This window comes from Macrobrachium nipponense, chromosome 14, assembly GCF_015104395.2.
Source record: "Macrobrachium nipponense isolate FS-2020 chromosome 14, ASM1510439v2, whole genome shotgun sequence".
In the NCBI taxonomy this organism is placed as follows: Eukaryota; Metazoa; Arthropoda; class Malacostraca; order Decapoda; family Palaemonidae; genus Macrobrachium; species Macrobrachium nipponense.
In genome coordinates, this window is record NC_087207.1 from 32,410,186 (window position 1) to 32,435,235 (window position 25,050).

Below are 25,050 nucleotides of genomic sequence, written 5' to 3' on the forward strand. Positions count from 1 at the left end.
GATAATAAGAGACAGCCCAACTAACTCCCAGAGCTCTGACTGGTAACAATAATAAGACCAGGTCGGACAATAAAACCTCAAATCAGAATGCAGTATGGGCACCAATATCTGCTCATGAGAATAATACTGATAACCATTGGCGAGACACCTCAATGTATACACCCTTTCTCTAGGTGGAAAATACCTTATCAATGAAAAAAAAAACTGACTGAGGTTGAGCATATAGAATTTTGGAACAGAGTGGCCTTTCCCGATTCTGAATGGCACTTGGTCCCTCCTTCAACAGGAATTCAGATACAATTGAAAGAGACAGGTATCCTGCCTATAAATATAGAAATTTGGGACCCCCACGAGAAAAATCTCAGGACAGCCGTGGCTGGATTTAATGCTAGGCTCCACCATTCAAGAACTTCCAGAACAATGTTCACTGCAGTAGCCAGACCACTAATGTGTACCCTATGGGGGGCACTATACGACTTTCTTGTGGTGTCACATTAAGGCTTGAAAGGAAGCATTGCTGGGCTCCCACATTTTGCTTCCCAATGTAACCTCCCTATTGCATTCTTGCATCATTTGTCGGGACTATAGTGTAGATGCATCCTTATGCATCTGCAAACTGCAGAGATAATGGGCAATTAGAAGAGACAAAGCTACAGATGAGAATAGCATCAAACATACAGATGAGACAGGATACAAATACCTGGGAATAATAGAAGGTGAGGATATAAAACACCAAGAGATGAAGGAAATGATCAGAAAAGTATACAGGCGTTCCCCGGGTTACGACGGGGGTTCCATTCTTGAGACGCGTCGTAAGCCGAAAATCGTTGTAAGCCGGAACATCATCAAAAATCCTAAGAAAGCCTTACTTTTAAATGCTTTGGGTGCATTGAAAACTATGTAAACTGCATTCTTATGGCATTTTTCATCAAAAAAAACCTTCAAATATTGATTATTTTGCATTTTTGGTGTCATATTTCATCTGCCAGATGAGCGTTGTAGGCGTCGTAACCCTGGAACATGCGTTGTAACCCTGGAAATAACGTCTATTGACAAGCGTCATAACCTCGGAACGTCGTAAGCTGACACCGTCGTAACCCGGGGACTGCCTGTATATGCAGAATTAAGGCAATACTCAAATCAAAACTCTACGTTGGAAATATGACACATTGGTAGTACCAGTAATCAGAGACAGTGCAAGAGTAGTGGAGTGAATACACAAAGCCCTACACCCAAGAGCAAAAACAGACAGACTATACATAACACGAAAGGTAGGACGGAGAGTACTACTTAGCATAGAAGACTGCGTCACTAGAGCCTGTGCAAGAAACACTAGCTACCTACATATCTTGCAGTAATAAGGGGTACGAGCACCAACCTGAGGGAGTGATAGAAAACGCTCTGGCAAAGATCCTCTGGGACTATAGTATCAGAATAGATAGGAAGATACATGGCAATAGACCAGACGTGACGTTGATTGACAAAATCAAAAGAAAGTCTCACTCATTGATGTCGCAATAGCATGGGACACCATGGCAGATGAGAAAGGGGCACCATGGCAGATGAGAAAGAAAGAGGAAAAATTGATAAGTATCAAGACCTGAATATAGAAATATGAAGGATATAGGATATGGCAGTGGAAACTGTATCCATAATCATAGGGACACTAGGCACGATCCCAAGATACCTGAATTGGAGCATGGAAGTAGCTCCAGGACTCATGCAGAAGCATGTGCTCCTAGAAACAGCACACACAGAGTAAGAAAAGTGATGGACTCCTAAGGAGGCAGGATGCAACCCGGAACCCAACACTATAAAAACCACCCAGTCGAACAGGATGACTGTGATAGGCCACAAAAATAAATGGTAATAACAATAATAATAATAATATATAAAGGTAATTTGAAGAGTGATAGAATAGTAAAGGCTAATCAATTAGCATTGGGAATACCAAAGGGATCATGAAGAAAGGGTAAAAAAATGAAGACCTCAACCAAGTGGGTATTAACTTCAACTACCAAGTTTGATGAATCAAGTTCACAACTATAAATCTCTCTCTCTCTCTCTCTCTCTCTCTCTCTCTCTCTCTCTCTCTCTCTCTCTCTCTCAACATTTTTTTTATGATGATGAATCCAAAGATTCTGAAAGATTCAAATGTAACTTACCTTCTTCCTGCCTGACTGTTACTATGAGGTAAATCCACATAATTCAATTCACGGCTAAGTGTCTCATATGTGGTGATAACTATATCAAAATTTCCAAGATAACGAGGCTGCATGTAACCTTGGGTGGCAACTCCCTTATAAACTAACATTCGAATAGACTTCTGCTTCAGATGCTTCAAAATTTCATCCTTCCACTGAAATATTGAAACAACCATCAATACATATAGTTTAAATACAATGCTTAAAAACTAGCCTAATTCCTACAAAGAATTTCAAGTGTATCAAAGAATTTCAAGAGTATCCAAGGAGTACACTGACAATGAAACATTAATTTAAGGGAATTATGTTAAATATCAGTATCATGAAACAAGATTACAATATAACAAATACATAGGTTATAGATAACTCATCTCCAATATTCTCACAAGAATTAACAACTTAAGAAGACTCTTTTTTTCCACAAACAATTTGAAAGACATTATGCAGGAAAAATAATGTAAATTAAAACTTACCTGATAACTAATTGAAGATGGTGTGACAATCAACGTAGCTCCAGACACCACTGGAGTTTCTTGTGTCCAGCAATGTGGACAAATGTAATCCCCTCTATAAGGGTTAGACATATCAAACTGGACACAGTTTGCATGTTGCCACAAACTACATTTTGTACACTGAATTCTAAATTTATCGTCATTGATTTCAGCTTCAGAAGAGCCACAAATGCACTCAAAGAAACTCTTTTGTTCTACTTTTGTTTCAAAGAAGCCTGTGATTCCCTTTCTACTAACTGCTGGAGCTGCACTATATTCTGCTATTGCATTTGAGTACTGGATGTCTAACCTCTCCTTCAGACTCATCATGTAGTATGGATCTTTTTTCCTCATTCTTAAAAACTTACAAAACTCTTTGTACGATCCTTCCTTCTTGTAGTCTTTGTAGCGTCCATTCCAACATTCCTGAACAATAACAGATTCAATAGTGCTCCACCCAATGTCATTTGCAATTTCTTCGTCAACATTAAACTTGGCTTTACTTGGGGTGACCTTTGCTTTTCTCTTTGTAGGTTTGTACGTTTCTTCCGGTTCCTCTTCTTCCTCCTCTTGAAAATAATCAAAATCCCCATAGCCTATTACAGATTTTGCAGCCCTCCTCTTCGGACGACTGGATTTGTTTAGGTCATCGTTACTTTCTGATTCAACATTCTTTGGAGGAATATAAACTTTAATGTGGCCTGAAGAATTCCGTTTTCTCCTGCCTAAACTCTGGGATGGAGGGCAAGCACTACTTTTAGCATCCACTTCTGAACATTCATTATCAGACCCATTTATGTTGTTAGAATTCTCACTATGAAATTCATCACAAGCAGATGTACTGAGCTCATCCTCATCACTTTTGTACTCCAAGGTGAATATATCATCTTTATGATCACTCAATCTAGTACTTTTCAACCTCTTTCTTTCTTGTAAATTCTTTGCCTCAGTCTGTTCAGGCTCCTTATATGCTAACTTCGGAACATCTTTCCTTGGATGCATTAACATACAGGATAATACTTCAACTGTTTTCCCAAGACCCATTTCATCTGCCAAAATTCCACCAGGTGAAGGCATTACAGCCAAAGGTTTATCCTTAACAACTAATCCAGCAAACTTATTAAAATAAAAAGTGACCCCATCTTTGCTAACAACTTCAGAGTAAAGACTGTGAAGATTACCTTCAGATTTCATATCTTCCTCAAGTTTCATAAATTTTTCTTGGTGCAACATCCACCTCACAGCAGCCTGCTGATAGGGCCTCAACTTTGGAATAAGACTTGGGTGCTGTACGTCAACTGCACAGTAATCCTTTCCTTTGTGAGCACATTTAATTGCTGCATAGAGCTCTTCAGTGTCATGTTTCAGGGTCTTCTCTCCAGTAAAGGTAATCATAGGGACACCTGTGAAGAATGAGACCACTTTCCCTACCGGTGGAGCACATGGACTTCCATCACTTGAAAATTTGAGTTCAGTGAGTCCCGCTCTTCTGAAAAGTACGCTTATAGTCATTTGCTGTTCATCATCATCATACTTCTTGAGGGATAATTTGAAATACCTTTGTGTTGACAACCCCTGCCAAAGCTCCACATCTAGTGTACCCTCTATCATACAATGACGGAAATCAGGTACCTTTTTTCTCTTGACTTTGGAAGGCGAGGAGTCTGAAGCCCATTCAAAATAAACAGCACTTTTGTCCTCTTCAACACCGACATATACCCAGAATTCACTACAGAGCATTTGTGAAAGCTCATCATTTGTCAATTTGCCTTTTAGCTTCAGTGATAATTCTCCTAGGTGACAAAATATATCCTCAGCTGACCTTTGGTTTGAAACCTTGGAAGATTTTTCATTAAAAAACACTTTGCAATAAAACTGACAGTTCTCCAAAACTTCTGCAAAATCTCCATAATTAACAACTACTCTCGGTCTCCTAACTCTTTCTCTCCTTGGCTGAGGAATTTCCTGTATTTCATCATCTTCAAAGGCTACTCTCCTTTCTCTTCTTGGTCGATCTCTTCGTGGTACTGGTACATAAACAAAGTCGTCGTCATCCTCATCCTCATCATCATCAGCATCACTAAACTCATCATTATCTTCATCATCTTCACCTTGCCTACCCGGTAATCTACGCATATGCAACTCTCTCTGTCTCAGTGCTGGATCACCAAATCCTCCAGGAACAAAATCTATATCATTATCATCGTCCTCTATTAACTCATCATTTATTAAAAGTGCTAAGTTATTTTCGGCATCATTCTGCACTTCTCTCCCATGAGCATTGCCATCATCTTGGTTATTCCCTGCTGGCCCAGCTCCATCAAGAAGATTCCACTGAGCTCTTCTCTGCTGCTGCTCATTAAGCTGCTGTGGCTGTGGCTTGTTCCTCACCATGGTAACCCTATAAGTAAATTTTTCAAAAATGATTTACTAAATCATTCTGGCAGGTTTATCACAAAACATACGACTGGAAAAGTTTGAGCTGCTGCTATTTAACAAGCAGTATCACTGCATCAGATTTCAAAATCAAAAAATTATTATAAAAAATAATTTAGTAATTAGTACTCCTAATATGACAATTTGTCCAAAATTGCATTTTTCCTAACTATACAAACCTGAGGTCCTTTTACACATAGCCCCACCTCATGCCACCCCTCACTCTGCAGTTTTTGCTTGGGCCAAAAGCAAAAGTGATTTGTTTACCTACCAGTCGCGCGCGCGCGCCTGTCGGACAAGCAGTTAACTACCGAACCCCTTGTTCGAAAGCTTACGACCTATCCAGCTGCCGCTAGTACCTTCCTATTGTAAAAGGACCTCAGGTTTGTATAGTTAGGAAAAATGCAATTTTGGACAAATTGTCATTTGTTCCGACACGGCATACAAACCTTCGGTCCTTTTACAATAGGAAGACTCACTTCTTGGTGGGAGGAATCTGAGTCTTTTGTGAACAGACTGGTGTTCGCCCAACCTTGGAATGCCTCCCTGGTCGTAAGAGCGAGGGAGGGATCCAAGCCTCTGTCCGATTGATCGGGGTGTGCACCGCAGGATCAATGGTCAGACCTCTGGACCAAGTACTAAGAGAGAGGCAAGCGTATCTCTTCGTACCAGCAAACAAGAACAAGTTCCTATTTGCAAGAGGCAACATAACGTTATGGTTTGTCTCTTGTTGGCATCCACTTCCCCCCCCTTGTAGGAGGAAGTGGTGGATATTCGCTCCCATCCCTAGTGAAAAGGGGATTAGGATGGGGCTCTGTCGAGTAGCTCACCGGCATCTCGTCCTTATCCAGCAAGGTGATGACCGTATCCCCCTACCCACAGGTAGAGGGGTAGAAAAAGATAGGAAGAGAAGCCAGTCACTCTCTCATTCACTTATCTATTCTTACAGTCACACCAGGACTCGATGCTGTTCAGCCTGCTAGGGTCTGGGTTAGCTAGACAACGTGTTGAGCAGCCACCACGGGTCCTAAGGAAAACGATTCCAAGGGACCTGTGGGCAATATCCAAAAGGTAGAAGGAGGTGCCAGTGGTCTGGTTGTACCAGACCCCTGCCTTCAGTACCTGCGCCACGGAGAAGTTCTTGTGTAACTCGAGGGAGTGTACTTCTAGGTCATCTTGGTGCTGACGAAGAGTCTTCAACACTCAGCCTGGGATGTCGAGTTTCTTCAGAAAGCGCGGTCGCGCTTTCACAGGACAAAGCAGCATCTCCTTCGCATCGAAGGCGGTGAAGTCCATTAGGGAGGGGATTGTGAAGGACTCTAACCGATCGTCAGGAACCGAAGGGTTCAGAGTCTTCGCTACGAATTCGTACGAAATCGAGCGTCACGAATCCCCATCCCCTGGATGCTTGACTTCGCAGGAAAAGTCATGCAATTACCTCAGAGGAAAAGAAGGGAATGGTCGTATGACCTATCCCTCTTCTCAACTTCGGTGATGTCCTGTACCCATACTGGTCTATCCGTCTGCCGCGACGTTGTTGTTCTCGGTAGTGGATAGGACACCGACACTCAATGGTGGGTGTCGATGGTATGGGTACTGTGACAAGCCGTTAGGACGAAGAAAAGATTGTTATGGAACAACCGAACTAAGTCCACAGCGAAGTTCGTAACAGACTTGGGCGCTCTGACAGCTGCCTACTGACTGCGTTCGGTAGGAGGCAAGTTGTCCAAGCACCGAGCAAGTCACGTGACCTTCGCCTTAAAAGGGTTATGCCAAGAGACTAAACAAATAATTTGTTCGTCACCGATGCCAGAAGGCAAGGTGATGACTCTCTTAAGGCATGTGCCCAACAGGCGCAAAGTCAATTGCCTTCTAGAGACCGAGGTCCTTGATGGCAAGATATCTCATAGTATAGTTGATTCTCGGTAAGGAGAAACAACACTATGTGACGTTGAAGACGAAGGTGTACAGAAAATGCAACCTACGTCTTCACAGCTGAACCGAGAGAAGGATTCTCAAGATTCTGAACCTGTGCTACAAAGACTGAGAACGCTAACCGCTATTGATTGCTGTCCGGTGAGGATCGTAGTTGCAATAAAAGCGGAGCGCTTCCAGTAATGAAGACAGGGAACTACTGCCTGAAGAACTGCTTCTCATGGGCTGAACATTTGGAAGTAGAGCTGTCAGGTCGGAGAGTAGGCGATGTCTTCTGACATATCTGTTAATTCGGGGCGAGCAATGAAATTGCACACCTACGAATACGAGATATTTTGAAGACAAACTCAGATGTCTGCAAAAATCATTCGCATTATCGCAGTGCGATGCAGCGGTGACTAGTACAGACTTCTGTTTACCGTGCGGTAAACAGAAAGATGAAAGAGTCCAAGAGATATCTCTGTTGAAAATTCTCGCAATGTCGAAGGCGATGAAATCGAGCGTCACAGCAGTAGATGGTCCTTCATTATTGCGAGAATCCCCGTTAATCAGAGACCTAAGTCCATGATTGTTGGGCAGAGATACGGTTCGGTAGTCAATCCAACCAGGGGAGAGAGAGACGTAACCGACCGTGCATCTCCGAGACCTAGCTGATACTGAGCCGCTATCAGGCAGTTCAATACGCAGTAGCTCTCGGTGACTCGTCATCCTGAGTTGCCAGGTAATCCATTATTCCACGAAGGAATGCGTTCGGCTAGAACCATCGAGCATAAAGAATACGCTCGAGCAATTATATTTAACCGAAACGGATTTCGGTAAATACAAAAGCTGATTTGGTGTTGTCATGACAATACCAAGTATCTAAAATCGAAACTGATAACTGCTGGGAGGTTGCAGGCAACCCCGAGTTGCAGTTCAATTAAGATACAATTCGTCTCGGTCACAAACCGTAGAGTTAACTACGGTATGCGCCTACCCCACGGACAATTCAACTGTTAAAGAATCATGTCGCGAGGGTAATATACGTAGTAATATTTGTAGGTTCTGTACCACGACCTCCATCCTAAAATGTTTTCCTCCCCTCGAGGATGAGAATAAGGATTGGAGATCGACCGCCTTCGTTCTCTAGTCAAGAGAGTGAAGGAGAAGTCTTTCCCAAAGGAAAGCTTCAATGGTGAACAGAATACCGAAGACGATAGTTCAAGCCAAAACTGGAAGTTCCCGTCCGTTCTTCTCTATTCCAGGTTAAGCGCCTACTGTGAGATACTCTTCTTTCAGCAGCAGTCTTCTTCCAAAATGCTAGAAATTACAGGAATTCGAGCATAAGCGAGGTTCCCGATTATCGTGTAACAATTATCGGGATTCTCGCTCACTTTGGACCGTGGTCTCGCCTAAGTGTTTGGAGATCGTAAAAAACTCGAACACTCTTGAGTGCGCTAGAAATTCCGTAGAATTCTAAGCACTCTGCGAAACCCCCCACCGAATTCGTCAAACGATATCGGCTGGTGGTCCTCTCGATTCCCGTAGAAATCGAGAAAGGGGCAGGATCCCTCCTCAATGACCGGGCTTACGTCAGGTAGGACCCGAAGGTCCCCCCGGTAGCGCAGCCCCTAACGTGGGGATCTTACAGAGAAATCTCTGTAGGATCCCTCCCCTTTCCCTCGTAGCCGTAAGGAGAGAGGGAATGGGGGAGGAATTGGATACTGGCTCGCCTTCCCAGCGGAACTAGCAGTTGGAGAAGAAAAGGAGCAGCCATCGCCTTACGGCGATGGCCTCTCAGAGCCTGGGAAAACGTATCGTCAGGAGAAAACGTTTTCCCGAGGAGGGTTACGAACTCATACTGTAGGTAAGTGTCTGCCGCCACTGTGAACGTCGTCTGGGTGGGGCTGATCGACACCTGACAGGAGAGAGCCGATACCGCTCCGACTCATTCCAGTCCTCGTCGAGGTCGAAACCTCAGGAGGACCGAAGGGGTATTTAAATACGGTGTCCGAAGACACGTAGAAACGCCTCTGTCGCAGTAGAGGAGGTGAAGTAGCTTGTTCGACCGGCCAGAACTGAGAGAGCCTTCTTGTCCGGAGACGAGAGACTACCTGGTTCAACACAGTCGGCAAGCTCCGATCGCGGCAGACCCACCGTCGATTTGGGTTCCCTCTCGGGCCCCAAAACGACTCGAGCCGAGACGTGGCTCTGCTGGTGGAAGCGGCAAATCCTTCCCCGAGGTCATTGTGCTGACGAATCAGCGCCGTAACCTCGGCAAAGTTCCTCTGGATCTCGGAAGTCACAGCATCTTGCAGAGTGGGACCGTTAAGCCCTTCGAACAAGAGCATATTCCGAGAACCTTCCTCCTAAGAAGGGGGAACAAAGCGACAGCCCTCTCGGTCTTCCCCATCCACTTGCGCATACGTCCTGGCCGGTCCAAGAACCGTGCCTGGCACGTAGGGCGTCGTGGTGGGATCATGAGGGGCGCACCCCTCACGATCACTCCTCAATACCTCGCTCCTCCCGGTGTAAACCCGAGGAGGTTGAAGGTACGGGAGAGGCAGACCTGACGCTCCCTCGTTGCTCGCTGGCAGAACCAGCAGGCTTGGAGGGCTGCAGGCGATCGTTCAACTCCCGCGGTGGCGATCGAGCTGCAGGCCTGGTCGAACCGTCTCGCTGTGGAGAACGGCTGGACTGAGCACAGCGGCCCCGATCTCGAGTGTCAGAAGAGCTGGTGCTGTTGCCGTACCCGGTCGCTTTCTGTGAGAGCGACGGTCAGGCGACCTGCAGGCTCCACTGTCAGTAGGACCGGTGCTTGTCCTCACGGCACGTCACGTCGCTGGTTCCAGCCGTGGCTGGCACCGGCGAACGGGAGGACCTCTTCCCGCCTCAGCCCGTGGTCGGTCGTGGACCGTCACGTCCCCGGGTAGCCAGCTGTTCGCCGCGAGAGTGAGAGCTGGTCTGGTGAGAGTCGCATGAGCGGCTGTCACCAGTCTTCCGCCCCGTGCCGTGAACCTGACGCTGAGCGGACTCAGAGGTCTGGTTCCTGGCTGCACGGTCGCTGGTAGACGACCGTACACTCGGTACCTCCCGCGAACGAGAGGCCGAGACGGACCCTGATGCAGTGGCAGAACCACTGACACCAGGCGAGGAAGTACCGGTTTTAGCCGGTACCCCTCTGGTCCCCGTAGTCTTCTTCCTTGCGGAAGAAGAGACGGGCCCCGCTCCCGTAAGGAGCAGGAGGACCAGCGGAAGGAACCCTCCCGTCCCAGCCGAGGTGAGACGGGTCCCGAGAACTCCCGCTCCCGAGGGACTTCTTAGGAGGGAGGAGGCAACCTTCTTCTTCCTCGGCTGTGAAGCCTTAGAAGTCGAAGGGGAAGAGGCGGCAGCCGACGACGATGAAGAAGATGAAGACGACGACGACGACACCTTCCTCCTCTTCTTCGTCAGCTTCCTCAGGACAGACGTAAGATCTGCTATCCAGGGCGGAGCCGGGGCTGCTGTAGCCGAAGCCACAGGGCCCGGACGCACCTGTACAGACAGACCAAAGTCTGGGGTGGTACCACCACGAACAGGGACGACATCAGCAGGTATGGCATCTCAGGAACAGCAGGCACAGCCAAGCCACAGCATCCGGTAAGGGACCAGCCAGCGCAGCAACGGCGGGTATTACAGACCATCCAGCCGCAGCAACGGCAGGGGACAGCCAGCGCAGCAACGGCAGGGACAGCCAGCGCAGCAACTGCATGGACAGTCAACCCAGAATCGGCAGGTACGGCAGGTAGCACCGGAAACACAGGAAGTGGAGCAGCAGCCAGCAACATCCTGGTACCGGCGGCAGGTCCAGGGGCGAGCTCTAGGGCAGCGGAAGTGTGGTCGCTGCAGCGCAGCAACCACGAGCGGCGGCGCACGCCCCCTCTCGGTACGGCGAACGGCACTTCACAGCGGCTGTAGGCAAGACTGTATAACCACGTGAGGCGAGTACACCAGGTGAGGAGGGACGTCGTCACCTGGTTGCGTGGTCACCACTCCATGGGTGACCGCAGTAGGCCCAGACATAGAACCGCAGAGCCCCTGGACACTAGCACGCCCTGCAATGGAAGGACGCCCATACCTCACCAAGGTCCACCCTCGTGGCAGTAGCACCTGCGGAAATAACAGTAGTAGCGATTAGTGGGGGGAAGTCCCCTCGCGCGGGGGGGTGAGCCCTCTCCGAACGAGTGGAAGACCCCTAATAAACAATTGTACATCGGGCACCGAGCGCCCTCCCCCGCGCTCGACGGATCGGGCGAGGAGAAGAACGCCGATAACCTCCCCACCCCCAAGGGAAGGGCCATCTGTGGGAGCTGAGCAGGTGGGGGTTCTCGTTCCCCACCCCCGCACAGTACCCATGTACCCAACAACAAAATAAGAGCCCGAGAGCAATCGTGCCATCGGCCCGAATGCAAGGGCATAAGGATCAATTCCCTGACTGAGCGGAACTTGAACAAATAAATATTGATGCAATCAATAATAAGGAATAAAATGAAAATGCATCTTGCATTACGATTCACTTCACAATGAATAAGGGCTCGGATCCGAGCGCATTTGCGCCCTCGGTACCGAGCGCAAGGGTAAAAGGATCCATTCCTTACCTTTATGGATCAAGGTTTATGGAAACCTTGATCCATAATGAATTGATGCAATCAAAAAATATATGAAAATGAAAAGAATACTGCGCTTGCGATTTCACTTCATACAAATAAAAAGGGGAAGGATCAATTCCCGGGAAATAGCGGAAACATTGATCCCAGTAAACAATGCAATCTCAATAAAAAATGAAAATGAAAAAGAACTGCACTTGCGATTTCACTTCATTCAAAATAAAAAGGGGAAAGGATCAATTTCCGGGTAAGCTCGGAAACTGATCCAAAATGAGTATTGCTACAATCAAAATAATATATGAAAATGAAAAAGAATACTGTACTTGCGATTCCACTTCCATACTGAATAAGTTTTTCCAACCCAAATATACGCTCGGAGCGAGCGCTCCCTGCCCTCGGCACCGAGCATACAAATACGAGGATCATTTCTGGGAAATGAATTCCCGCACTTACGCCCTTCAGTCCCGGCACTCGGGTAATCGGAGGGCGTGGTGAAACCAAGATCCTTTAATTCAACAATTGAATTCAATGGGAATAAATATGAAATGATTGTACTTACAATTCAGTTTCCACTAATAAAAATAAATAAAAGAAAAACACAATCATGCGAAAAGCAACGACGATGAAGCGGGCAGAGAGCGATGATACACGTCCACACGCCAGCAGGCCGAAAGCAAAAGTGATTTGTTTACCTACCAGTCGCGCGCGCGCGCCTGTCGGACAAGCAGTTAACTACCGAACCCCTTGTTCGAAAGCTTACGACCTATCCAGCTGCCGCTAGTACCTTCCTATTGTAAAAGGACCGAAGGTTTGTATGCCGTGTCGGAACAAAATAATAGTTTCATTCCATAAGGTACTAAGCATGTTGGCCACTAAAGAATTCTTAACTTCTTACTCATGAAAATATACATTTCCACTGAAAAATATCCATGCTTTCCTTCATAGTAATAATAAAATAAATTTGTTACCTTACACGCTCGATTTCACCATCACTAATATCAAAAATGATATTGTTAAGATACAATAAAGTTTTGTACATACTTACCCGGCAGATATATACTTAGCTAATGTCTCTGACGTCCCGACAGAATTCAAAACTCGCGGCACACGCTACAGGTAGGTCAGGTGATCACCCTCTCCCGCCGCTGGGTGGCGGGAATAGGAACCATTCCCGTTTTCTGAATCAGATTTTCTCTTCCACCTATCTCCTGAGAGGAGGCTGGGTGGGCCATTAATCGTATATATCTGCCGGGTAAGTATGTACAAATCTTTATTGTATCTTAACAATATCATTTTTGTACATGCAACTTCCCCGGCAGATATATACTTAGCTGATTGGCACCCTTGGCGGAGGGTAAGAGATAGCTAAACATTCAAACAAAAATAAAAACAGGGAAACAATATCTATTGTAGGCAACATAAAAAACCTTGGTTCCTACCTGATTGGGCAGAAGACTTCATGATTACTGCCTATGAGTCTGCTTGCCTACAGAACTTCAGTAAGGATGAGACCTGTTACTGACAGTTCTTCTGGGTCTTGTCAATGGGGGCCAGCCCGCTTATTTGACAGAGCCTTGTCTCGGATCATACCAATGGGGAAAAACCCACTTATATGGCAGAGCCTTCACCTTCATCATATCAATGGGGACTAATCCTCTTACATGACAGAGCTTAGGTCCAAACAAATATCAAGGAGCATGAAAAAACCAATCCCGACCACCTGACCACACTATTATTGTTAACACTACGATTTTAAAGTGGCACATTCCCAAATGCCCTTCCAATCGACCATAAAAACACAACACCAAAAATTTAAAAATTTCCTAACCTAACTATTATAAAGAATTAGTTTCAGCTCCCTGCCCCAGCAACGAATCCGCAGACACGTAAGGTCCGAGGGAGAAGCACTTATCATAAGTGACCCGCACGTCTCTTAAGTAATTAGATGCAAAAACCGAATTGCATCTCCAGTAGGTGGATTCTACAAGCGCCTGTAGAGACATATTCCTGTGGAAAGCTAAAGAGGTAGCTACAGCCCTGACCTCATGAGCTTTCACTCTTAGGAGTCTAAAGTGTTCCTCCTCACAGGATGCATGAGCTTCTCTAATTACGTCTCTAATAAAAAACGCTTGAGCATTCTTAGAAATCGCTCTCTTAGGATTTCTCACCGAGCACCAAAGACTATCCACATTTCCACTAAGCCGTTTTTTCCTTTCTAAGTAGAACTTGAGTATCCTGACTGGACACAAAGTCCTTTCTACGTCTCTCCCTACCAAAGAGGACAATCCTTTAATCTCAAAAGTCCTTGGCCATGGCTTAGATTTTCATTTTTCGCTAAAAACAGGGGATTAAAAGAGCATACCGCACAATCTTCCTTAAAGCCCACTGTTCCTTCTAAAGCTTGCAGCTCACTAACTCTCTTAGCAGAAGCTAGTGCAAAGAGAAATAGAGACTTCCTAGTCAAGTCTCTGAAGGAGGAAGTATGAGGAGGTTCGAACTTCTCGGACATCAAGAATTTAAGCACCACATCCAGGTTCCAACTAGGTGGTCTTATAGTTTTGGACTTCGAGGTTTCGAAGGACTTTATCAAGTCGTGTAGATCCTTGTTCTCCGAGATATCAAGACCCCTATGTCTGAAAACAGAGGACAGCATGCTCTTATATCCTTTAATTGTGGTAACAGCTAGATTGCATTTTTCCCTCAAATAAAGGAGAAAATCAGCTATTTCTGTCACAGAGGTACTGGAAGAGGATACTTTCTGGGCCCTGGTCCACCTTCGGATCACCTCCCACTTCGACTGGTAGACCCGTAGAGTTGAAGGTCTTCTGGCTCTTGCAATAGCCTTCGCAGCATTGCGTGAAAACCCCCTCGCTCTGACGAGTCCTTCGACAGTCTGAAGGCAGTCAGAACGAGAGCGTGGAGGTTTTTGTGGTATCTGTCGAAGTGGGGCTGTTTGAGAAGATCTTTCCGCAGTGGAAGGGACCTCGGAAAATCTATCATCCATTCCAGTACCTCTGTGAACCAATCTTGTGCTGGCCAGAATGGAGCAGATGAGGGGTCAGTTTTGCTCCCTCTGAAGAGACAAACTTTCTTACTACCTCTCCTAGGATCTTGAAAGGCGGAAAAGCGTACCCGTCGATCCCCTCCCAATTGAGAAGAAGACCGTCTACTGCCACTGCCCTTGGATCTGATATTGGTGAGCAGTAGTTTTCCAGTCTCGCATTCCAATGCGTTGCGAAGAGGTCGATATTGGGTCTCCCCCAGAGGTTCCAGATCTTGTTGCAAACTTCTGAATGCAGAGTCCATTCCGTGGGAAGGACCTGATCCCTTCTGCTCAAAAGGTCTGCTCTTATGTTCTTTTCCCCTTGGATAAATCTGGTTAGGAGAGTTATCTTCCGTTCCTCGGTCCACAGAAGGAGCTCCCTTGCTTTCTCGAAAAGGGAGAATGAGTGGGTCCCTCCCTGCTTTCTTATGTAGGCTAGAGCTGTCGTGTTGTCCGAGTTTACTTGCAACACGGAGCCCAGAACTTGAAGTTCGAAGTGAGCGAGAGCTAGATGCACTGCTGCTAGCTCCTTCTTGTTGATGTGCCAGGACACCTGTTCCCCCGTCCAGGTGCCTGACACTTCTCTCGATCCTAGAGTTGCTCCCCATCCTAGTTCCGAGGCGTCTGTAAATAACACTAGGTGAGGGCTCGACAACTGCAGGGAGCGTCCTTGATTGAGTCTGTTTGGCTCTAACCACCAACTGAGGTCCTCCTTTATTTTCTTTGAGAGCCGAAATGACTCCGAAAGGTCTGGGTGCTTCTGATCCCAATTCTCCCTGAGGAAGAATTGTAGGGGTCTTAAGTGCAGCCCCCTAGAGAAACGAACTGTTCCAACGAGGAAAGGGTCCCCAGAAGACTCATCCAGTCCCTCGCGGAACATTGTTCTTTCTCTAGGAATGTCTTCACTTTCTGTAAACATCTCTAATGTTGTTCCTTTGATGGATACGCCCGAAAACCCCGAGAATCCATCAGAATCCCCAGATAGACAATGCTTTGCTGGGGATTCATCTGGGACTTCCCGAGGTTTATCAACAGTCCCAAGGACTGAGCTAGATCCAGCGTTAATTTCAAGTCCTCCAGACAGCGCTCCTTTGACTGGGCACGGATCAGCCAATCGTCGAGATACAACGAGATCCTCACTCCTTCGATATGTAGCCAATGAGCAACATTCCTCATTAGACCCGTAAACACTTGAGGGGCCGTGGCAAGACCGAAGCATAGGGCTCTGAATTGAAACACTTTGCCCTGTACCAAGAATCTTAGATACCTCCTGGACGAAGGATGGATAGGTGCATGGAAATAGGCATCCTGAAGGTCCAGGGACACCATCCAATCCCCTGGACGAAGAGCTGCAAGAACGGAGGATGTAGTTTCCATCGTGAACTTCATCTTGACGACGAAGCGATTCAGGGCACTTACGTCCAGGACTGGTCTCCACTCACCTGAGGCTTTTGGCACAAGAAAAAGACGGTTGTAAAACCCCGGAGATTGAAGGTCTTGAACACTTTCTATCGCTTCCTTGTTCATCATTTCTTCTAAGAGTTGAAGCAGGGCCTGGTTTCTTAAATGATCTCGGTATCTTGCTGTTAACTCCATTGGAGTTGTTGTCAGGGGAGGTTTCTCCCTGAAGGGGATAAGGTATCCTCTCTCGAGGATAGAGAGGGACCAGGTGTCCGCCCCCTTCTGAACCCAGACTTTCGCAAACTTCAGAAGTCTGGCTCCTACTGTGTTCTGGAGGACTACTGTCTCATTGTGGTTTAGCAAAGGGTTTGCGAGTCGTTCTTCCTCTATTGACCGGTCTCCTACTCCTAATAGAGGGTCTCGAAGTCGTTCTCCCTCGAAAGAGCTGTTGAAAAGCAGGCTTCTCTCTTTTAGTTAAAGGAACTGCTGGTTTCAGTCTCTTCGTCGACTACGCAAGAAGATCTTGTGTTGCCTTCTCTGATAAAGATCTTGAAATGTCCTTCACGGTCTCTTGTGGAAACAGGTGACTCGACAGGGGACAGTACAGCAATGAGGCTCTTTGTAGAGGGGATACTGACTTCGTCAAAAAAGAACTGTAAACTGATCTCTTTTTAAGAACTCCAGATCCAAAAAGAGAAGCCACTTCAGTAGATCCATCCATCAAGGCCTTATCCAGACAAAAAAAGGACACTCGTTAACACCTCCATAGAAACAAAGTTTGGATCCTGTGCTCTCTTAGCCAGGGCTCCCAGGGCCCAATCCATAAAATTGAACACTTCAAGTGTGCGAAATAGACCCTTAAGCAAATGGTCCATTTCGCACATCCCCCATGAAGCTTTAGCTGATAGAAGAGAGCGTCTCCTCGAAGAATCCACAAGAGCTGAAAAATCGGCATCCGCTGAAGAAGGAAGGCCCAACCCCATCGGTTCCTTTGTGTCATACCAGACACCTGGCATACCTGCCAACTTCGAAGGAGGGCAGGAAAAAACCGTCTTGCCCGCTTCTTTCTTAGAGAGAAGCCAGCTCTCTAAGCTCTTGATGGCTTTCTTCATAGAAAGCGTAGGACGCATCTTTACGAATGAAGGAGACTTCAAAAGTTTCGTACTTGAAAGGAGTGATCCTGGAGAAGGAGGATCCGCTGGGCGAAGCGAGTCCCCGAACTCTTGAAGAAGCAGGGCTGTCAGTTTCTTGTAATCCGATACGACCTCATCTTTAGGCGCTTCATCCTCGGAAACCTCCTCTAAGGTCGCATTAGGGGAAGAAGTTCTCTTCGGAGAAGGAGTCCTAGAAGGAGAGGGGCTCTTATCCTTCGAAGGAGGCTTAGAAGAGGAAGGGAGTCCACTTCCAGAAGCGATCTTATCCACAGACGCACCAGCTTCTACAGGAAGGTGCCTATCAGGAGAAAAAACACTGTGTCTTAAAGGAGAAGAGCTAACGTCCTTGTAGGAGAACCTACCAGGCGTAGGGCGAGAATCCTGTAACAATTTCTTTCCAGGCTCTTGGCGCCTGCGGGGAGAGGCGCTAGCGTCACGTCGTTGGTGCCTATCAGGCGCTAAGCGCCTGCTCTCATCCTGGCTCCTGCCAGGAGAGGAGCTTACTCCTTTCTGAATACTCTTGCGCGAGGAAAAACTTGGATCTCGTAAAGAGCGCCTAACAGAAGTATGGCACATCGTATCCGCCAGGCACTTATCAGGCTCTTGGCGCCTGCATGGAGAGGAGCTCGTGTCCTGCCGTGGACGCCTGGAAAGAGTAACTCGTCTAGGAGGAGAAAAGCGACTAGTACTAAGATGGCGCCTGCTAGGTGAGGCGCTAGAAACTCTCCGAGAACGTCTGGGGGGAGAGAACTGTTCATCACTCTCTCTGCGTCTACAAGAGGAGCGGAAACTATCCTGTTCCTTAAGATAGCCAGTCGAGGGGCTTCTATCCCTCTGAGAGCACCTATAAGAAGGCAAGCGTTCGTCACTCCTATGTAAGGATTGATGATCCTGGCTCCTGTCCGGAGAGGGGCTTGAGCCCTTATTAGGGCGCTTAGACGAATGCGGGTTCTTCCTAGAAGAAAAACGTCTGGACGGAGTAGCAGACTCGCGATGAGACGAAGCGTAGGTGAACGATTTCGATGGAGAAGAGCGCCTTACTGGAGAGAGGAGCTTACCAGAGACCGAACGACGACTCGAAGAAGGTCTCTTAACCGAACTCTTGATTGGAAGAGAGGAGTCCTTCCCGCGAGAAGGCCCCTTGGAAAGCGAGCCTACTAAAGATGATAACTGCCCTTGCAGGCCTACTAAAAACTTCTTAGTCGAAGATCGAATTCCTTCAGGAGAAGAATCTGGAGACCTCATAGCTCTCTCTTCTGAGCGGGAGGAATACTCCCGGTAAATGGCTCTGGGCTGTGGAGCTTAACGCGTCTCCTGCAGGAGGCTTCCAGGCTCTCTTCAGAGGGCGGGACTTAGAGGCGGAGCTCCATCCGCGCCTCGGCGAGGACGAATCCAAGTTGGAAAACACTTCCTTAGGACGCTTTGTCTATAGCTGTCCAAGGCAGCCTGGGACAAGTCTACAGGAACTGCCGAAGGGACGCCTGACCGTTGGGAATACTCTACATCCCCCTTGCGGCTGTCGACATTCCTCCTCCCTTGGTCATGGGAGTCTGAAAGAGGTCTAGGCCTAGGAGCGGTGGGCAGAGTCGGTCAGAGACGCTCCCCCTCCACTTCACTGGGGATACTGTACACTTCACTCTTACCTTCCATCTCTCGTAATTGCCTTTGCAAATTACGGATCAACACTTTCACAGCAGCTTTCTCCGATGACGAATCAACGAGTTCGCTGCGGGGGGAAGGAGCTGAAACTACGTTAGAAGTAGGAGAAACTACATTGGGATTAGGCAAACTGTCCTGATCCATAGAGCAGGACCTACTTGAACTTCTAGCTGAAGCCTTTCTAATTCTATCCTTCTCCAATTTCTTTACATACGGAGTTAAACTCTTCCTACATTGTCGTTTTCAGTCCTACTTGAACATTGAACCATTTCACAAATGTTAGTAATGCTGAGCAATCATTCCCCTACATTTAACACAAATAGTGTGAGGGTCCACCGAAGCTTTCGGCAGTCTCACCTTACATCCTTCTTTCATACATACTCTAAAACGAGTCTCAGGTGCAACATCAGACATAATGAAGGAAAAATCCTAAGCAAATCCACAAAAACGGTCCAAATCAGCGTAAACCAAAGCCAAAGAATGAATACTTCACCAAAAAACAATCCTTAGCAAAGCAAGCACGAATTCTAGCAGGAGGAACCAACAACCATGTTGTCAGTCCCGGCGACAGAGAAAATCTGATTCAGAAAACGGGAATGGTTCCTATTCCCGCCACCCAGCGGCGGGAGAGGGTGATCACCTGACCTACCTGTAGCGTGTGCCGCGAGTTTTGAATTCTGTCGGGACGTCAGAGACATTAGCTAAGTATATATCTGCCGGGGAAGTTGCATGTACAAAACCAACTTTTTAAGATGCCTAAATTATACAAGGTTTAGACAATTTTTAAAAACTTTAGATAAAAACTCTTATTTTGGTCTACTGTATACCTGCATGCTTGGGTAAGGGAGAACATATTACACAAGTTAAAACCAAATTGATAATAACACAAATATGTATCAATCAGCAATGGTTAGAACAGGGCACTCAAGAGTGCAACAGATATGATTCAATGAAACAAGTCAGAGTGCAATAGTTATGTCTCAATGAAACAAGTCAAATTCTTTAAAGGAATCACTCAAAATAGATACCCTATTGCTTCATGAGCCAAACACATCTAAAAGATAGAGTGATAATTTCTGAGGAAGTGCTTCAGCCATCACTTATTCCAGCTGATGAAAAACAATTATACTAGAGCATCACATTAATATTTTCATCTAAGGTCTCTAATTGGATTGTTTCAGGTCAAGCATGCTGAGACCCTCTTATTAGCTATTTCTCTGTACTGTATACTTCATTCATTGGCAGAAATCTTACAGGAATGATTATGGTTTATCCTGCTGCTGCCTGACATGCATCTGAATGACCTGGTAAATGACATCTCATGTGAACCTGAGATACATCCTTGATGGTGGATGCAAAAATGATATTGTCATGATACAATAAAGTTTGTTCATACTTACCTGACAGATATATATATAGCTGTATTCTCTGACGACCGACAGAATTTCAAAACTCCCGGCAAACGCAGTGGTCGGCTAGGTGGTTAGTACCCATTCCCGCCGCTGGGAGGCGGATACCGGGAACCATTCCCATTTTCTATTCAGATTTTCTTTACCACTGTCCCCTGAGGGGAGGTGGGTGGGTACTTGATTATATATATCTGTCAGGTAAGTATGAACAAACTTTATTGTATCATGACAATATCATTTTGTTCATGACACTTAACTGCCAGATATATATATAGCTGAATCCCACCATTGGAGGTGGGAAGGGACAGAATAGAAGGATTTTGGAAACATTTGTCACATGCAGATGATTGACATCTTGGTTACCCTACCTGTTAGCATAGCTGACTTTGTGATTACTGTCACCCAAGCCTGCTTCTGCTTAACTAGAATTTCCAGCAAGGTAGTGACCTGTATAGCTGGATAGTTCTAGATGATCTGTCAACGGGAGCGTGACCACAATGTGACTAGACCATATTGACCATACTGAAGACAACGAAGCATAATAAATACCACCTAACCTAGCCTCACTAAAGTTCGTCCCATAACTTTCAGGCTAATTAAAGGGAAGACCGCCTCAAGCGGCCAACCCTTACGACCGTAAAAAACAAACCCATAATTAAAATCACACACATCCATTTTCTAAAGGATGGGGTTCGTATTGCTTCTCGTCCCCAATACTGTATCCGCGGAAATGTATGGTCCAAGCGAGTAGCAATTCTCATATGTCGCCTTCACATCTCTGAGGTAGTGTGAAGCAAAACACAGAGTTTGCTTCGCCAAAATGTGGCACCCAGGATATCACTGAGTGCCATATTCTTCTGAAAAGCCGCCGAAGTAGCTACCGCTCTAAAACCTCGTGAGCATTAACTTTTAGCAGTTTAAGATCACCATCCGTGCAGGATGAATGAGCTTCCCTGATGGTGTTTCTCAAGAAGAACGCCAGTGCGTTTTTAGACATTGGTAATTCCGGCCTCTTGACCGAACACCACAGGTTGTCTGACGGGCCTCTACATTGTTGTTTTGGTCTTTTCCAGATAAAATTTGAGAGCTCTGACAGGGCACAAAACTCTCTCCGGCTCTCGTCCGACGAACTCTGATAACCCCTTGATATCAAAGCTTTTAGGCCAGGGGTTGGATGGTTTTCGTTCTCGCTAAGAACGAGGGGCTCAGCGAACACACCGCATTGTGTTCTCTGAAACCCCATAGTTTACTCATAGCTTGGATTTCGCTAACCCTCTTAGCTGTTGCCAAAGCGGTTAGGAAAATAGCTTTCCTAGTTACATCTTTCAAAGAGGCAGCGTGCATAGGCTCAAATGGGCTGACATAAAAACTTTAATACAACATCTAAATTCCATGAGGGAATCTTGTCTCGTGGAGCTTTTGATGTTTCAAAGGACCTCAATAGATTGTGAAGATCTTTATCATTTGATAAATCCAAGCCTCTGTGTCGAAAGACCCGTTGATAGCATACTTTTGTAGCCTTTAATCGTTGACACTGAAAGTTTGTCTATCTCTCTAAGATGTAAGAGAAAATCAGCAATCTGGCTCACAGAGGTCCGTGGGAGGAGGAAATATTTTGCCGTTCTACACCCTCTGAAGACAGCCCACTTCGATTGGTAGACAGCTTGGGAAGATGTTCTTCTAGCGCTGGCAATAGCTCTTGCCACCGATCTTGAAAAACCTCTCGCTCTGGCCGCAACTTTTTGGATAGTCTGAATGCAGTCAGACTCAGAGCGGAGAGGTTTCCTTGATACCTCTCGAAGTGGGGCTGTCTGAGTAGATCGATTTTTTCTGGAAGTGTCCTTGGGAAATCTACCCAGAAATGACATGGCCTCTGTGAACCAGTCGCTTGCAGGCCAAAAGGGGGCAGGGGGCGATCAACGTCATTCTTGCTCCTTCCGACGCCGCAAACTTCCTTATTACCTCTCCCAGGAGTTTGAATGGAGGAAAGGCATTAGTAGAGATCCATCCCCTTCCAATTCCAAAGCATGGCGTCTATTTGCTATTGCTCCTGGGTCTAGAACCGGAGAGCAGTTAAATCGGAAGCCTCTTCGTTTTTGCTGTCGCGAAGAGGTCTACCAGTGGGCGTCCCCAAAGTTTCGACAACTCCTTGCAGATCTCTGGATGGAGAGTCCATTCCGTTTGTTGGAAGCCATTTGATGTTGACGGCTGAGGAGATCCGCACGAACGTTCTGCTGTCCTGAAACGAACCTCGTTAGAATCGTTACATTTCTCAGCTTCGCCCAAAGTAAGATTCCCTCGTTATCCTGACATGGAGCGAGATAGAGTTCCTCCCCCTGTTTTTTGAGATATGCGAGCGCCGTGGTGTTGTCCGAGTTGACTTGACAAAATTCGTCCCACAATCCTTGACTCGCAAGCAATGAAGTGCCAAACGAATCGCCTCTAGCTCCTTGAGGTTTATGTGCCAGGACCTCTGTTCCCCTCTCTCCAGAGGCCTGACACTTCTTCCTCCCCCAGTGTTGCTCCCCAGCCCGTCATGGACGCGTCTGAGAACAACACTAGGTCTGGGCTCAGAACTTTGAGGGACATCCCTTCCGATAGCTTGACGGGATCGGACCACCACTTCAAATGCTCTTTGATCGATTGAGGGATTCTCAAAATCTCGTCTAGGTCTTTCTTGTTCTTCAGTTGTCTGCTAGGAAAAACTGAAGCTGTCTGAGGTGCAGCCTTCCCAGAGAAACAAATTTCCCTCCAGCGAGGAAATGGTCCCCAGCAGACTCATCCATTCCCTCGCCTGAGCATATTTCCTTCTCTAAGAAGACCGATACTTTCTCTAAGCATTTTAGCTGACGTTCTATGGATGGAAAGGCTTGAAAAGCCACTGATCCATCTGAATCCCAGATACACGATGGACTGTGTGGGAATCAGATGGACTTCTCGAAGTTGACCAGAAGGCCCAGGTCCTTCGTCAGCTGTAATGTCGTATGTAGGTCCTCCAGACACTGTTCCTTTGACGTGGACCGATCAGCCAATCGTCTAAATAGAGTGAGACTCTTATCTTTGAGAGATGGAGCCATCTTGCTACATTTCGCATCAGAAGCGTGAATATCATAGGGGCTGTACTCAGCCGGAACAGAGAGCTCTGAATTGGAAGACCTGTCCTTTCAGAACAAATCTGAGGAACTTCCTGGACCGAGGATGTATCGGAACAAGGAAATAGGCATCTTGGAGATCCAAGGACACCATCCAATCTCCTGGTCTCAGGGAAGCTAAACAGACTGTGCAGTTTCCATCTTGAATTTTATTTTCCTTACAAAAGATTCAGCCTGCTTACGTCTAGGACAGGTCTCCATCCTCCCGAGTGCTTCGGAACAAGGAAAAGCCTGTTGTAGAAGCCTGGAGAGTTCCGTGACACGACTCTTTCTACTGCTCTCTTTTCCAACATCTGATCCAAAAGGTCTAATAAGATCTGTTGCTTTGAATCCTGATAAGAGGGCGAAAGGTCTATTGGTTCTATGCTTAATGGTGGTTTCGATAGAAACGGGATTTTGTAACCTTTCTCGATCACTTCGAGTGACCAAGAGTTCGCCCCTCTTATCCTCCATGCTTCGCGAATAGAGCGAGTCTCGCCCCGACTGGTGTCTGGAGGGCCGAAAAGTCATTTCTTTCCCCTGGTTTTTGAGGGGGCTCTGCCCTAGGGAAACTCCTCCCTCGAGCAGCAGCTCTTGAAGAGGCTCTTCCACGAAAGGGCTTATAATTCTTCCTAGAAGCTTGCGTGGTTCTTGAAGACATCTGATCAGCAGGACGTTTCGAAGACCGAGACAATAAGTCCTGCGTCGCTCGTTCTTGGAGATTTACTGATAAATCCTTTACCATCGATTGTGGAAAAAGATGAGCAGAAAAGGGAGCGAACAACAATTCTGCTTTTTGCGCTGGCGACACTGACTTAGCTGTGAAGCTACAGAAGAGTGCGCGTTTCTTCAGGACTCCCGACGCAAAATGTGATGCCAGTTCGTCGGAGCCATCTCTTACTGCTCTGTCCATGCATGACAAAATACTCGCTAAGTCCTCCAATGAGATGGAATCTGGGACTTCTAGATGAACATCCAAGACGCCCAAACACCAATCTAGAAAGTTAAAAACTTCCAAAGTTTTATAAAGGCCTTTGAGATGGTGATCTATCTCCGACATTGTCCACGAAACTTTCGCTGATGCCAGGTAAGATCTTCTAGGAGCTTCCACTAAGTTGGCAAATCCCTTGTGCGGAAGCGGTGACTCTCAAACCTGCTTCCTCTTCTGTCTCGTACCACTTACCCAATCTTCCACTAAGCCTTGTGGGGGGAAGTGCAAACGAAGTCTTGCCCTTTGTCTTTTTGGATTCCATCCAATCATGGATTCTTTTAAAAGCCCTTTTAGTCGAGAGCGAGGTGGCCATTTTGACAAAATTTGGAGTCTCCTTGCCTTCGAAGAGGTTAGTTGCGAAGGTGGAGAGAGAGGAACTGGAGCTCGGAACTTCTCGGGACAAATCTTTTAAAAGACGAGTCAAAGTCTTATAATCCACAGAGGATGAGGTTGTAGGATCCTCCTCCTCTTCCGAAACAGCCTCGCTTGACGATTTATTTTCTAATGGAGACATAGCCTTATTCTGCATTGAACGAGAAGAAACCAAAGTTTCACCTCCCTTTCGAACCGT

General features: G+C 46.6%; 1 protein-coding gene across 2 annotated transcripts in view; it reads right to left on the bottom strand.

Moving 5' to 3' along the window:
• The window catches only part of LOC135226439 (E3 ubiquitin-protein ligase SHPRH-like), a 56,534-nt gene that overhangs the window by 13,982 nt on the left and 17,502 nt on the right, over positions 1-25,050 (bottom strand). For both annotated transcript variants that reach the window (XM_064266000.1, XM_064265999.1), the window contains exons 2-3: positions 2,678-5,096; positions 2,166-2,359 (exon numbers count right to left, since the gene is read on the bottom strand). In XM_064266000.1, the coding sequence (XP_064122070.1) occupies positions 2,166-2,359; positions 2,678-5,089 (2,606 nt within the window). In that variant the 5' untranslated portion in view covers positions 5,090-5,096. The remainder of the gene's footprint in view (positions 1-2,165; positions 2,360-2,677; positions 5,097-25,050) is intronic.